The 16,317-nt window shown below is 37.8% G+C and overlaps 1 protein-coding gene across 1 annotated transcript; it reads left to right on the top strand.

The window, feature by feature from the left end:
• Positions 1-868: 868 nt before the first annotated feature.
• LOC104519879 (WD repeat and coiled-coil-containing protein) lies at positions 869-15,945 on the top strand. Its single transcript, XM_029086128.1, has 3 exons — positions 869-2,785; positions 11,526-11,646; positions 15,851-15,945. The coding sequence occupies exons 1-3, from the start codon at positions 869-871 to the stop codon at positions 15,943-15,945; spliced, it is 2,133 nt and encodes a 710-aa protein (XP_028941961.1).
• Positions 15,946-16,317: the final 372 nt, after the last annotated feature.

Below are 16,317 nucleotides of genomic sequence, written 5' to 3'. Positions count from 1 at the left end.
CCCTTCTCTGGACACGCTCCAGCACCTCCATGTCTTTCTTGTAGTGAGGAGCCCAAAACTGAAGCCAGCACTTGAGGGGCAGCTTCACCAGTGCCCAGTACAGGGGCAATATATATCAGTAGAAATCAATATATATCTGTAGCTAGGAAATCTGACCCAGTAAAATGAACACTAATCAGCTGGTTTTGCTCCTAGATGGTTTTGCTTTTTTTTTAATCCTGCCCTCCTTCCTCCTCTTGTCACTACTGACAGAACAGAGCATGATTTCCCTTTCCTCCTTTCCTTTCATAGCCACTTAAGATGTTGTATCTTTGAAAGATGCTGCCCATCAGAGATTGCAATCTGCCTTGTACAGTTCTCAGGTATGCTTAAGTCTTCTTTAATCCTTCAAAGGTTGGTTGAAAGAAGTGCCAGGTCATTATTTCAGGCTGTAGCTTAATACTTAGGCTTAACAGTGTACGATCTCTCTCCAGCCTTCACCAAAGACCTTCACTCACTGAAGGTCAAGGTATTAGAGTGTTATTTTTAAATATACTCCCAGCAGTGAAAAGTTAAAAATAGACTTCTACGAAAACGTAGAGTAATTGGTTAAACCTTGTTAGCCATCACATGAAGATGATAACTCCTCCCAGGAAAAGACATAGCAAAAGCAGCTTTGGCATGGATTTATACTTAGAAGAGCAGCTGCAGGCTTACTGGGAAGGAGTTCACAATACAGGCTCTTGGATTGTTAGCAGAAAAACCAGTCTTATTCTGGAAAGGAAGAGAAGGAGACACAAGAAAAAAAAAATTCTCATCGTGATCTGCAAGTGAATTCCATGGATTCTCTACTTTGGAACAACGACCAGTAGACAGAAAGCTTTAGAAGATGGAGCTGGGAAAGGCAAAACTGCTGAGAACTGGCCTCAATGCTTTATCTCAGGCCATCCACCCCTTGCATGGAATTGCTTGGACAGATGGGAAGCAAGTGATACTGACTGCTTTATACTATCATAATGGACAGCTAAAGTTTGGAGACTCAAGTGTTGTTGGTCAATTTGAACATGTTCATGGGCTTTACTGGGGCCCATGTTGCTCTACAGACACCCCAGCTCTGCTCGCTGTTCAGCATAAAAAGCATGTTAGCGTTTGGCAGCTGGGCTACAGCACTGCAGAGAAGAACAAACCCTTGATTTCTCAGACTTGTGAAGTTGGTGAGCCATTTCCACTGCTTTCCCATGGCTGTGTCTGGCATCCAAAGAAGGAGGTCTTGGCTGTGCTTACGAAAAGAGATGCGTCAGTCTTGCATGCTGTTCGTACTGACAACACTAGAGTTAAGGCGGATATCAAAAGCAGTGGGCTTATCCACTGTGCTTGCTGGACTAAGGATGGTAATCGGTTAGTAGTTGCTATAGGTAGTGCCCTGCATTCCTACATATGGGATGATGCTCAGAAAACTCTAACTACCTGCTCCTTTTGCCCAGTCTTTGATGTGGGAGCTTATATCTGTGCTATAGAAGCCACACTGAATTTCCAAATTGCTGTAGCTACTGAGCTTCCTTTAGATAGTATCTGTGGTTTGAATGCGGGCATTGCATTTGGCATGCCATCTGGTACAGAAACTGGTTGTTTAATCTCACAGTCTCCTCTGGTGCTTGGTGATGAGGAATACTCCATGGACCTGCGAAGAAAGTCCATAGATTCAGATAGATCAGGTGTTGAATCAGTTGCTTCTTCTTCATCAGGTCCCATGGATTTAACCCATATCCTTGCAAACCACCGTCGGTCTGATCCTGGACCTCTTATTGCTCTGAAACGCAAAGACTCTGCAGCAACAAATGGTCAAGATTCTTCTCACTTAATCTTGGTGACTTTTGAGAGGAAGGTAACCACCACCAGAAAAGTCACCATCCCAGGTATTCTGGTTCCTGATATAATGGCTTTTGATCTTAGAGCTCAGATTGTGGCAGTAGCCTCTAATACTTCTAACGTTGTTTTGGTGTATTCAGTAACCTCTTCTTGCATGCCTCATATTCAACAAATCCAGCTGGAAAAAAATGAAAGACCAAAGGGTCTATGTTTTTTGTCAGATAAACTCCTATTGATTCTGATTGGGAAGCAAAAGTTCCCTGAGCCCAATCTCATTCCATCTTCAAGCTCAGACAGGTATGTAATCCGTCTGATGGTCAAAGAGCTGATGCTGGAAGAAGATTCTTCAGCATTGCCTGAGACTAAGCAGAATATGTTTTGTAACTTTGAATCCTCGGTGAATATTCCTGGAAAAAGAAAGTTCTTTGAAAATCTTGCCACAGAAGACCAACCTCAAAGCAGGGAGCTGTTAATACCAAGAAGCAGAGTTATTCAGTCTCCTACGGGCAGGAGAAGACTCGTCGAAGTAAAGAGCCCTAGTTATGAGCAGAGCTCTTCATCAAGTGTGAGTGACCTGGATGAAAAAAGGTTCCCAGGTGACCCCTCGGTGGCCCTGGAAACATTGGATGCTGAACCTACCAATCGTGCAGTGTCTTTTCTTGGTTTTGGAACACTTACCAGGCTTTCCAGCAGACCAGCTTCCCCAAAAGTGCAGTTCAAGGTGAACGAAGAAACATCAAGTTCTCCCAAAACCAACAATTTGCCAAGCGAAAGAGGAATGAATCACATCTCTAGAAATTTAGAGAGACTTTGTGGCAGCTTCAATGAGTTACAACTGAGTCTTTCTGAAATAACGAACTCTGCTAAAAACGGGAGGAGGACATCTTTAGCCTATCCATGTTCACAGGAACCACCTGTCGTTCATATCACTTACCAGGTAACTTTTTTGTCAACTTTATTTGTGATAGGACACTGAATTTTTAAACAATCTTGTATTTATTTAGCTTTAAATCAAGCAGATGCAGTTTAATTCTTATCAACCCATGAGAAATGTAACCTGAGTTTGGCATCAAGCTTAATCTAAAATTGTATTATAATTTGCCATTGAAACAATAACTCAGGATGATGTGGGTAACTTAGAGGATACTTCACATGGGAGATTTATGTCTGTTTGCTCTTCTTTGATTATGCACAGCTGTCTTGGATACCAGCAGATTTTGTGTGCATCCATCACAGAGAAAGAACAGAGCCAAACAGTTGTTAGTGTAAAAAAGTTTTATAGGTTAGTTTAGTGTACTAAACTATGTTAGATGAGCCTATGAGTGGGGTGGTACAGTAGCTCACCAGAAATATAATAAATTCAAAGCTCAAATCCAGAGTTTGAAGATAGCTAGATTCTCATGAAGGCTGAAACAAAGTATTGAACCTCAATTTATAGAAAATTCAGGTGGGCACGACATGAAGTTGGCATTTTTCTGCTTTAATTTCTCACCATTAATCTTCACAGAGCTGGACATACTCAATTTGTAAAACATACTATCACTTCAGATTTTCTGAGAAAAACCCCAAACAACCAAAAACCAAACCAAACCAAATCAAAACAAAACCCCTTTCAATATCTAATCATAATTTCATTAAATAAATAGACAAATGTCAAATCATCATGTTCCTATCCCACTCTCATTTTGGCAAGATTCCTACTGGCTTCAATAAGAATTTCAACAAAGGAATGTAGGCTGGGTAATAATTTCTGGCCATTATTCTTAGTATTATTTGCAGTAATACTAACATTGTACTGATAATATTTTTGGCCATGCTGATGCTAGCGGTATTACTGCTAAAACTGGGGTCCCTTTCAGGATGTAGATGTCAGTTATAAACGCACTTATCTGCTGCGACATAAGCAGCATTATGTTAAAAATAATACATTACATTGTGATGATGCTGAAATATGAGCTTCTCAGACAGGTTTTACTTCCTTTTGTTTTAAAGGAATCCATACAGACATCTAAGCACCCCTCCTCAAACACTCATTAAGGGAATGGTGACTCAATTCAAACACATTCATTAGCTTTAGCAACTGTTTACTTGGCATTTATGCAGATTCTAGCATGTTAGTTACTCTGGATAAAAGCAAAGCTTTTGATCTGAATTCATTGATTATTTAACTTGAATACATTATACAGATTCAGATGAAAAAAGCAATGTCTATTTTAAATAATTTAGGATTTTATTTGCCAAGAAGCAAGCCCTTCTGTTCTCCAGCATGTTCAAATTAAGTCTGATTTCTTAACATAAATCAACTTATTTATTTAGCAAGCAGCCCTATCTCTTGGATTCGATTGGATTAACCTTTCTAAAGAGAAGCTGTGTTTGTGACACGTAACATTAATCTAAGATCTGAAGTCACTGTGCGCGTTTGCTTGCACAAGCAGTAAGAATTAATTATCTTGGTTTTTTTTTTCCTTTGGAAGCAAAACAAAAAAAACAGTGCTTATAAAATATTGCTAGACTAACTACATTTAGAAAGGAAGACTCTTATAATCTGAACAGGTTAGTTTCTCATGGAACCAGCAGAAAGCACTGCTAGTATCGCATTATAATGACTGAGAAAAAGTGCCACTTAACGTCTTTCCGACACATAGAGCTTTTCTGTGTAAGTCACAGCTAATGCCTTGCATAGTTCAGCCTCTCTTCTGAAATCTAACAGGATCACAGCATGATGCCAAAAAATAATGAAAAATAGACTGATGGCAATAAGGCCTCCAGACAGACAGGGAAATATTTGCTTCATAGGCAGCTAATAATTTTCTCAGAAAATAGTTGTTTTGATTAGTTTGGATTCAGACATCTAAACCTTGTTCCTCCTTCAGGAGTTGATTAGTGCTCTGTGAGCTCAGAGACCAGCTGGGCTGTGGGTTCCAGCCAGGCTCTGTGTTCACAGTGCAAAAAGTCAGGAAATAGCTTTATTGCCTTATGATATAAATATCAGCCTGTGGAAAACATTCTAAGCTTTAGGAACACTGCAGTCCAGTCAATAATATGGCCATTATCTTTCAGCTTTTTCTGCCAAGTGCATGTCTTCTTAAGTGTTTGTATAATCCCCAGCACGGCAGAGGCTCAATCTTGATTGAGAAATCTATTGTACTATAAAATATAATGATCAGTACTGCCATATTTATGCATTAAAAACATAAAAGGAAAGTTTAAAACCTAACAGAAAAAAATGTAGCAATAATTAATGGGCAATTACAAACATTGTTGTGCAGAAGCATTATTGACATACTTGTGTGTGTTTCCAGTTCTGCTTAGAAAACCATAACATAAAACAGTATGTGTATTACTTAATAATTCATAATGTCTGCTCACTAAATAGTTTTAAAACCTTTGTTTATTCTGTTAGTGCTGACCTACCTGTCACACCTCTGAAGTCACGTCCAGGTAGTACTCCCAGAATTTATATTCTTTGTAGCCCATAGCCATAAAAACAAAACATGATCACTCACACTTTGGAAATGTCACCGCACTATCACTTGTCTAATAGCATTCAGCCACCAGAGGTGACTTGATCATTCAACCCTGAAAAGCAAATATTATTGCTCTTTCATCACATACAGTCTTTTGATTCAGGATAGCATGGGAGGGCAGACAGATAGACGCAAGAAGAGGCTATTATTTAAAAAGAAACAAAAAAGAAGGGATGAGGATCTGTCACAGATTGGTTTCTGTTTCATTTTACAAGATACTTTTATCATCCTTTTTTCCCCAGAAAAGAAACAGCTGCAGAATATTTAAGCTAGCTTCATTCAAAAGCTAATTACAGTGGAAATAAAGACAATCTGGATCTGAAATTAATGGCATTTAGGCAAACCTCTCCAGGAGGAGTAAAATTCATCTCAGTCTGAAGAATATCCTCAAACTCCTAGATTTTGCTCACAAGTGGTCTGTATCACTGAGAGCATATAGTGCATAAGTAAACAGGAAATAAATATATTTTCAGCAATTAGTCACCATGATTTCCTTTTCTTAGCACTCACCAATAACTGTATACAAGTCAATTTGTACTTTTATAGCATCTTCATACAATTTACTGTAGGAAACTTTATTGCCAAGGTCAGCTATAATAGAAACATTTTTTTTACACAGAGCTGGGAGATGAATAGAACGGATCCAAACATACAGCAATAAAGTTTTTCTGATAGAAAAACATGAAGTAGAGATAAAGAAGGAGGGTGTAATGGTGGCACAGTAAAAATGAGCAAAGACCAGGCTGCAATGATCAGCTGTAATAAGACCATGAACCTTTCTGAAAACCAAAGGGCAATTTTGACTCGGGTTGAGCAATAGAAAGAAAGTCATGAAAATGATGGAAGAGGAAGGTGATATGACTGCTCCCCAGAGTAAGAAACTAGTCAGCCATCCTGAAGTTTAAAAGAAAGAGATTTAGGATGACCGTAAAAGAAAGACCTGCAGTAGTCAAGAGAAGGTGTGATTAATGCATGGATAACATTTTGAGCAAAGGTTGAAGAATTTGTTAAGAACAAATTCTGACAACAATGTTCTGAAACTGATCAATAGCAGACAAGCAGGGTTTGTAGAGGAGACACAATACATTTTATTAGACCTGATGATTTGTTTGTTGGATACACAGATGCGAAGGAAAAGGAATATGTAATGTCAAAAATGAATCCATGCTTTTGTACTCTGCAAAGGAAGTAAAGATCTGTGTTTAAAAATACCCACACTCCAAACATAAAGATCCTGGAAGCACAAGCATGAGGACAAAGGGTATATCTTAGATGACAATATACCTGAAACAGTAGTTGCAGAAATATTAACAGGGAGCAAAGAGTAGCATCATATCATCTGAAATACTAATATGCACTATAAATGCAAACTGTAGAGGGATTTAAGCACCCCTGAGCACCTCAGATCTCTTCCACAGTAAACACTTTACAGGCTTATGCTTCTCTGACAGGTTAATAATTAGAGTTGCAGTTGGAATGTCCCACGTAAGGGCAAGCAAAGATATTAAGATCTCCACCAAAATAAAATCAAGATCCACCAAAAATCAAACAGGAATCACAGCACTGCTTTAATCATGACAATAGAAGCATGAAAACAGTAGAAATCATGACAGGAAAGGGGAGCAGTGTAGCCTGCCAAATCTAATTAATACTACCTGTGGCAATGCTGCACAAGGCTTAATGAGACACGGTACTTTGAATGTCAAAAATCATGGTTCTCCTTCCTCTTCAGTGCTCTTCCTTAGCCATCTAACTCTCTTTTCATTGTCTTCTGGGCCAGAACCCCCACATCTATTTAATTTACTAGTTTGTTCTCATCCTACATCTTGCAGGGGCAAGGCAAAAGCAAGTTGGCTAATGGGTACTAAGGTATCAAAACTGAAATTACCACTGAAGCACAACACAAAGAGCTGAAATCAAAGGTTTAAGAAAGTGGAAAAAGAGTTCTAGGCAACTACAGCACCATTCATTCAACAGTGCTGGGATGTGACTGACTAACTTGATACCTTTCCTTTATAAAAGAACAGACTATTAACACAAAGGATATGAAGAATATTTAAAATACCTGTAATTCAGTACAGTACTTGAAATCGTGCCACAGGGGAAATTATTTGTTGAACAGTAGAGAAAAGGGATTAAGAGAAGAAATATAAGATGGTTAAGGAATTAGCTGGAAGGAAGATAGTAAATGGTTATAGTAATATAAAAGAAAATGGAAGAAATTTGCTAGTGGATTTTCTCATAATTGATCTTCAGGCTAATCTAAAAGTTTCATTAATGATCTGATGAGATATGCTAATAAAATCTGCATATGACATAAAGTCAGTAGTATTTTCAATAGAGGATCAGGATATTGCACCTGTAATTTGATGACCTTAGCATCTAGAATTAAAAAAATGGATTAATGAACTAATATGAAGTGCATAGTTATATATTCCAGGATTAATAGAAGGAATTTCTGATATAAACTGGATATTCATTAGCTGGAAACAGCCAAGGATGACAAAAGCTTGCATATGTGACTGAATCAAAGATGTGATAAGTTTCTGACAAGAACACAGGCAGTCTGTGGGTACATCAGTGAGGCACCCCCAGTAAGTAATGCAATACTGGGCAACACAGCCATGAGGCCTCATCTGGAAAACATTTTACATTTCTAGACATCCAAGTGCAAGAAAGACACATTCAAACTGCAATCGATCACTAACCCAGTGGCAGTAAAAACAATTCTGATTGGTAGCATATTATTTACCTCACTGTTTCATCAGTCACTGAATTTAAGTTCATGAAGATGATCTTAGCATCCAGGCAAGTGCAGGCAGTGCATTAAAAAACCAAAATAAACAGTGAAAAAGGTCAAGAGGCAGAACTAGCTGACTGCTCAAAAAAGCGATGAAAGACATATTTATTTATTGTGCAGACATATGGTGTATAACATCTAATCCAGGAACCTTTTTTTGCCTTAGTAAATGATTTTCTTCTCGTATATATTTGCATTCCAAAACATGAGTTTTGAAAGACAGTTTGGCAAGGCTGTGATGGGCTGGCTGCTGCCCAGAAGACCCTTTATAGGCTATAAAACCCGATCATGGGGCAGGCTGACACAGAGGAAGGAAAACAAATCTTGAATTGATGTTTTCTTGCTGTTGGATTTTTTTCTTTTCTTTTCTTTTTTTTTTTTTTGAGGGAGAGTTGGACTTGACATACTACAGGAAGTTGGCTAAAGAAACTTGATCTGAAAATATCCACTCACGTTTGTGGAAATATATTTGTTTCTTCTGTGATTAATATTTTCTTAGTCTACAAAATAAATTTGGTTTAGGATAAAACAACTAACATTAAGGGATTTTAATCTGAGAACTGCAAGTCCTCTGTCTTCTATTGGAGATAAATAGCAACAGAGCAAAACCAGATAGGTATTTTGGGAAGAAGTGGATTAAATTTAGATTTGAATAGAAATTGTCTTTGGGTTATGGCATGAAAATGGGAATACTAAGGTTAAATTTTAGTGGTACTTCTTATTCTGTGATAAATTAACTTCTATGACCTTGAGTAAATCTCTTAATCTTCCTGTGTAATGGTTTGATCATCTATAAAAAGGGAATACTAACAGTTACTCACCTCTCAAGAAGGCATGGGTTTAAATCAGTTAATCTATGATATGATGTGTGTGAACATACTCCTTTTAAAAAGAAGAGATGTTATCATCACTTAAACTAAACATTAAACAAAAAAGGCTAAATAATCAGAAGATTAAAACAGAGGAAGATTCTTGACCTGCCAGCACACAAAAATAAATGTAAGGATGACTAAGTTTATCATTATAAACAGAAACATATGACAAACACAGAGAGAATAGCTAATATAAATGGTCACAAGCGATGAAAGACAAACATGTCTGTAACTTAAGCTTTGAGTTCTGTACTTACAAACTGGTTAGGATAAAAAATAGATGCCATGTAGCTTTGTATATACAAAAATGTCATCTACTTTCTAATGGCTGTTCCAAAGATAACTTGCAAGGCTAAGTAAGAAACATAGTAGAATGGAGTCATCCTTAGTATACACTTCCATTCACCTGATATCAAGTCAACAGAGGTGGAGCCAGATTGTTTTCTGATTATTCTTGAGTATCTACGAGAAAAAATGAACCACTCGGGTCGAGGCAATGTGCCTCTCTCATTAACAGTCCACCTTTTTCTATAATTCATTAACTGAAGTACAAGTTTGAATAAGCTCTGCTATTTCAACCTGATTTCAGGAAAATGAAGTACTTGTTAGATGTGCTAATCCACAAGATGCAGCAATGAAAAGCTTTGCACAAATACCTTAACAGGCAAATAGCATCTTTGCAATGTAAAAGCAAAACACACGCTCACTGCTGAACATTCACTGAGTTTAAAGTGTATTTAGGTTCAATAGAACATAGTACTATATAATTTGAAGAGACCTAAAAATGACAAAGAAGTTATGTTACATAGTTATGGCTGTAATAAAAAGTTACTCTAGGTTTATGACTGAGAAAATGATACTTTTTGGATGCATTCCTGAGGTATTGCCCTATTAATTACACAGCAACAAATTTTTGGCTGTTTTGAATGTGGAAGAGATGAGAAGACTTTGGGAGCTGGAAAGTTTATGTTTTTAATGGAAAGATATATTTACAGTTCTTATATCTTCAATCAATCTTAATACATAAATAAATAACAATCAGCCATATACTACCTGCATGGCTAATTTATGATAGAGTGGGGTAAAAATAGTTTTGCAACAGTTGGTAGATGTTCTGATTTACAGAATCCAATGTGGTTGCATGACAGCATACATATTATGTACAGAAAAAATGAAAGTGTGATTTAGAAAGGTTATTACACAGCAAAAAAAGCACATGAGAGAGTGACTGAGTCAAAAGGCAGCACAATCAGAAACGAAGACAAGCATTAAAAAAGACATTTATTTAGTCAAAGGTTAGATTACTAGACACAGAAATAGAAGATGCAGTTGTGAATTCATTCAACTGTAAGTTTTATATTAGCAAGGAAGATTCAAGGGTATGAAGCAGACACAGACGGGGTAGGACTAGAACAGGAGTTAGGCTAGATGACAGCTTTTCAACCTGTTCTAAAACCTTCTGAATGTACAAAACAGAAAGTTCTAGGAAATGGGATAAACAGACTGTTCATTCAGATAACAAATATGTTAAATCTGGGGGTATTGCAAACATAAGGGATGACAAAGGGAAAAAAAAATAACATGGGAACTACACAGGTGGAAAGTATGGAGTGATGGAAGTACAGCAAGATTATTTATAAGAAAATGTTCTATTCACATATATTTTATAATGGAATTGAGTCACTGGATAATTTTTACTGCAAAAATTAAAGCAGATAGGAAAATGTAAATGCAAATATATATCCACTCCATAACCATCTTAGCTCAACTATTTTGTGGTCCTTGCACTGTGCAGTAATCGGAATGACGGAACACAAAGGTGTTGATTCTCAAGGCCAGACTTCATGAAGCACGGATATGCCACCTTCATATTCAAGTGTGTTCTTTTAGTGAATGTCAGAGAAAATTCCAGGGCTATGAATCTATACATTCCCTCCCTCTCAAAGAAAGTCACAAGATTCCCAAGCTACTGTGGGCCAAATAACATAGCAACAGCTTTTCAGAGAGATTGTCGCTATGTCCAATCTCTCTGCAATTCTCTCTCTGCCAGAACTAGGGTTATTTTACTGAGGTGGAACAGCCGACCAATGACCACCAAAACCACCCATGCACACCACTGAAACTGAGCAGAGTTCTCATTTGCTCTGGTAGCACTTTGAACAACTTTATTCCAGGAATGATATATTCCCTTCCACTCAATTGACTCTTCAGGCAGAAAGGGATGATGCAGTTTTGAGCTGCATAAGCACACAAAGCAAAAAGCAAAGAGGCATCTTCCCCTTCACATGGGATTATGAGATTGTGCTTAGAACTGCGCTGCATGATGGTGTCATCTATAAATTGTACCAAAGACAGACAAAGAAAAAGCAAAATGACTAAAGAATTGAAAGAGTAAGAGCAGAGGAATGGTTAAAAGGACTCAGGTGCAATGTCTAAGCCTTTAACAAGATCTTTTCTTTTACATGCATGCATTTGAAGAAAAGTTTTTCAAATGGAGCAGTTACTGAAGAAACAAAAGATGTTCTCCTCTGTGATGGCAAGATCCATCTGAATTTGGTCCAGCAGCTGTTTGATCTGCCTGTTATTGAAATGAAACACGGTATGTTCTTTTCATTTTTGCTCTCTGGCTTCACCTGAGATTTTTAGTGTAAGAGGCATTTATGGTAGAATAATTACCCCATACTCTAGTAAACTGAGATAGCTAGGGGTTTTTTGTAATTTTGTCTGAAATATGGCAGAGTGTCTCTTGAAGTCACTTAAATGCTAAACAACTGCAGAACTACCTAGTACCAGAGTCATGTTAGATGACTTTACAGAGGGAAGCTGAGAAAATAATCAGTAACTGTGTTACTCAGAAAAAGAAATGTTCCCTTCCTTGAGACCTTCTGGAATTTTGCTTTGCCCATCTTTACAAGCATGACCCAGACCTGACAATAGACTAGGCTGGAGAAGAATTCATTCTCAGAATATGATATATAGGTGTGTATCATGTAGCATTTGGGATTGTTTTAGTGTAAGATAAACAAAGAAGCTCATTGTTCTTGTTTGCCAGTCTCGTCCACCACTGATTAACTTGTAAGGACAGAAGCAGCTAGGGAAATCCCAGTCCCGGACTGGTCTCTGAATTACCTTGTCCCTGTCTGTTCATGTACACTACCTTCTCAGCAACATTTATTTTTTAGCCAGTTGTCTGAAATGCTTCTCATCACAGTCTAAGGATACTATGAACTTAGGCTTTACAATAGTTGTCTGTAATTATGATCTCCTTGCATGATTTTCACACTGAGAGATCCATAAATTAGTCCCTGTCTTGTCCCCTGTCTTAGCCCCTGACAGGCAGGGACACATTGGCTTAATTGGCATACTCTGTCTTATGAGAAATGAATTCAACTGTTGGTGAAATAAAAAAAAGAAAAGGAAAGTAATAATATAAGCTGTAGTTTTCTAAATAATTATGGTTACATACCAGGCTGCTAAATAATAGGCTTATGGATGAAAAAGACACCAGACCTGGGATGTTACTGGTGCTGGCACCAAGGACAGGGGGAATAAAGAGATGTAAAATATGCACCATTCTGCCATTCATGTTCTGCTTATCTCTTTGTTGTCAAAGAGACCACAAGAATGAGGCTACAAATACAACACAGATCAGAGGAGCTGCCTTTATCCATGACACATTGGACTGTTTCAGTTTTCCCCTGGCTTAGAGCAGTTTCTGCAAGTTGTTCCAGAAGATGAAGTTATCATAGAATCACAGAATGGTTTGGGTTGGAAGGGACCTTAAAGATCATCCAGTTCCAACCCCCCTGCCATCAGCAGGGACACCTTCCACTAGACCAGGTTGCTCAAAGCCTCATCCAGCCTGGCCTTAAACACTTCCAGGGAGGGGGAACTACAGCTTCTCTGGGCAACCTGTTCCAGTGTCTCACCACCCTCACAGGAAAGAATTTCATCCTAATATCTCATCTAAATTTCCCCTCTCCCAGTTTAAAGCCATTTCCCCTTGTTCTGTCACTCCCTGCCCTTGTCAAAAGTCCCTCCCCAGCCTTCCTGGAGCCCCTTCAGGTTCTGGGAGGTTGCCTTCTCTTCTCCAGGCTGAAGATGCAGGTTTCATACTTTTGTCAGCTATCTCTCTCACTATGCAGTGAGGTATATACGTGCAGTGGAGGTATATATGAAAAAACTCCACTTGCTGTTGAGGCCTGAGCTATTTCCCAGCAGGCTTCTGCAGTAACACAATGCAGCTTTGCAGGGCAAGGACCATACTATTTTTGGCCTGTACTTCCAGCTCTTGATTTTGGAAACAAATGCCCATAATGACAAAAGAGGTTCAGAATTCAGTAAGAAAATAATAAATAATGGGCCTGAGAAAACTTATTTTCAGCTCTATAGAACAGTTTAATGTTTAATATTTAATTAGCAAAGCACTGCTCCTCAATTTCATACATTCGACTTCAGAGATATCAAAAAGACAATGTCTCAGAATCATCCTAACCTGTCCCTCTTTCTGTTCAATGTTGTGCATGGCTTTTCTGAAATGGAATTTGTTTGTTGACAGCAAAAAGAACAACAGAAACAAGAATCTTTCTAAAACTCACTGAAATCCTGCAAAATTATCAGGTTTGGGGCAGAAGTATTTACAAGAAGTAACTCTTGGAAGTAGTTTTTGTAAGTAGGAAGAAGTAGTAGCTCTTTATTCAGTTCTGACTAGTACAGGTTTATATTCCTAAATCTCTCCTTTGCCACCAGGTATGAATATTAAATGTGATGCTTAAAAATATCACTCCCATCCTTTATTATTATATAATTAAAGGGGATGTAATGAAGAGCGTGCTTGTATAATGTGATGCTTAAAAATATCACTCCCATCCTGTAATGAAGAGCGTGCTTGTACTACAATGACAGCTTGGCATTTTTTACTATGAACAAACACTTAAATTTGAATATACTGGGGGAAAAAAGTTCACAACTGTAGGCCAAATTCATCCCCACAGCAAGGCTATTAAGATCATCAGAGTTATATGAGCTTGGCCTCATCGGTTGCACTTTAAGCCCAGGACTGTAATACCATTACCTGTACTAAATATAGCCTGTCATATAGTGCCCTGGTATTAGCATACAGATGTCTCTCTTTTCAGCAGTTCATCATCATAATAATTGTGCACAGGAAAAGGGCACTACATTCTGCACAAGGTTTTTCCACCATTGAAATATTTTGTGGGATATGCTTCCAAGCAAGTGTTATCAACAACACAGAGAATTTCAAACGTTTCCATGGATGAAATTTGAAATTCCCAAGAGTCTGACAAAAGAGTATGCTTTATCAATGTGACCAACAATGTAACTATCGATTCAGACAGAAGAATTTCCACTGTCAGACCCACTGCTTACAGAATCTGAAGTCTGTCTAGAATTAGAAAGAAAGTATTAAGAGTAGAAGATTAAAGATTCATGGTTTGGAATTACAATCTTCTTATGATGTAACAGGTGACAGGACAATGTGCAATAGCGTAGCAGCCTGGAAAAGTGCTTTGGTAATAGCATGAGGAGGGGAGATTTGCCTTGTCCAGGAACGTGCTTTATTATGCCTGACGAAAACTAAGCATGGTTCTTCTAGATTTTCTACACTTCCTTTTTTCCACATTGCTTTTCAAAACACAGTTTTATCTATCAAAATTCAAAATTTCAACAACAGAACATATCAAGGTTTTCTTTAACTCATATCCCAGCTAATGCCCCTGCTCAGTAATGACAGGATCATATGCTCTAAGAAAGACGTGTGATCCAAGGGCTCCCACAAAGCTTTTCAGTTGCCACAGATTTTTTTCTCTTTCATTAAATGTCAAACTGAAAAAAAAAGACAAAGAATTCACTACTTTCTATAAGAACTGCAATATCCAGTCCAAAAGGAAACAGATGAATCACTAGGAAAAAAAAAATATGGTACATATAGTTTCATTTTCAAGCTGACTTGCAAAGGAAAGTAAAAAACAAAGGGAAGGGCTAGGTTTGCTTTCTGCTGCTGTGCAAAGAAAGTGAACCTGAATGACTTTGATGTCTTTGTTTTTCAATCTTGCCTCTTTTCTTTTTCCAGAAAAAAAGTATTAAGAATATTTTTTTAATATATAATATATAATTCAGATTTTGTTCATTCTCTTTATGAGAAGATACAATAAATAATTAAAGGACAAGAAATTTTATTACATTAGCTTTGTAAATCATCTTTTGTAAGTAATCTTCAAGGTGTAACTTCCTTCTATTTGCTACATGAATTTGAAAACATACTGAACAGTCTTGGCTGGACAGTAAAGGAGATGGAAACCCCTACTTCCTTCTAGAACAAATATGGCACAAACATTTTCTTTGCCAACTTTTTGAGATTTTATCATCTCTTCATCATTTGGGTAGAGCAGATGAGCAAAAGGGATAAGCAGAAGTAGATGTCACTAGAACAAAAGTCAGCATGGGAAGACTGCTTGAGTTTTCAGAAAATTGAGATACTTATAGTTTATCAGAACGAGCAAAGATGCACCTGCTTTTTCAATTTAATTTAAATAAGGGACAAAATGCCTCAAACCTTTCAAGACCTTTCATTTGGCCCCACTTTGCATTTACACAAAGGTGTGTTCAGCACGGATTGTCAGACCTTAATGTCATTAGCCTAATCAGGCTTTAGAGCACAAAAAGAAAGCCTCCTCTGCTCGTGTGCTGGCTGACTTTTTAAAACGTGCTTGTACATTTTACGTAACCAGAGCAGTACACTCATTTTCTTTGTTTGTTTTTTTTTTGCTTAATTTTTGTAGGCTCTTCTTGGATTGTGCTCACTGCAGACAAGGATGGCTTTGTGCCATTAATATTCAAAGCAAGACAAGAGATAATCATAAGGGATGGAAACTGACAGTTCAGAAGTCGGTGGAGGTCACAGCTTTTCAGTGAGACCACAAAGCAGAGTGACATAATTTCTGAACAAAGAACACTAATAACCTTCTTTTCTGATACAATACAGAGATGTTCTGCAGTGTCAGAAACCGAGTGACTAGAAAGCTGTCTTCACTACTTTCAATGTATTTTAACTGTGAAATCTGTGGCGTGGTTATACTGTAGCTAAATCCTAGGGTTGGCTGGACCCTCATGGTTTCTTCTGAAGGCTCAGACCTAGAGAGAAGTTTACCACAGCTGTTGTTATTAATGGCAGCCAGTGGACTGGAGCAGAGAGACTAGCTTCTACTTGAATTGTGGTCAGGATGTTCTTGGAGAAACAATATTATCC

This window comes from Antrostomus carolinensis, unplaced genomic scaffold (genome assembly GCF_000700745.2).
Source record: "Antrostomus carolinensis isolate BGI_N321 unplaced genomic scaffold, ASM70074v2 scaffold15727, whole genome shotgun sequence".
Taxonomy (NCBI): Eukaryota; Metazoa; Chordata; class Aves; order Caprimulgiformes; family Caprimulgidae; genus Antrostomus; species Antrostomus carolinensis.
The sequence above is the reverse complement of the archived record's forward strand: the minus strand, read 5'-3'. Positions and strand labels throughout refer to the sequence as shown.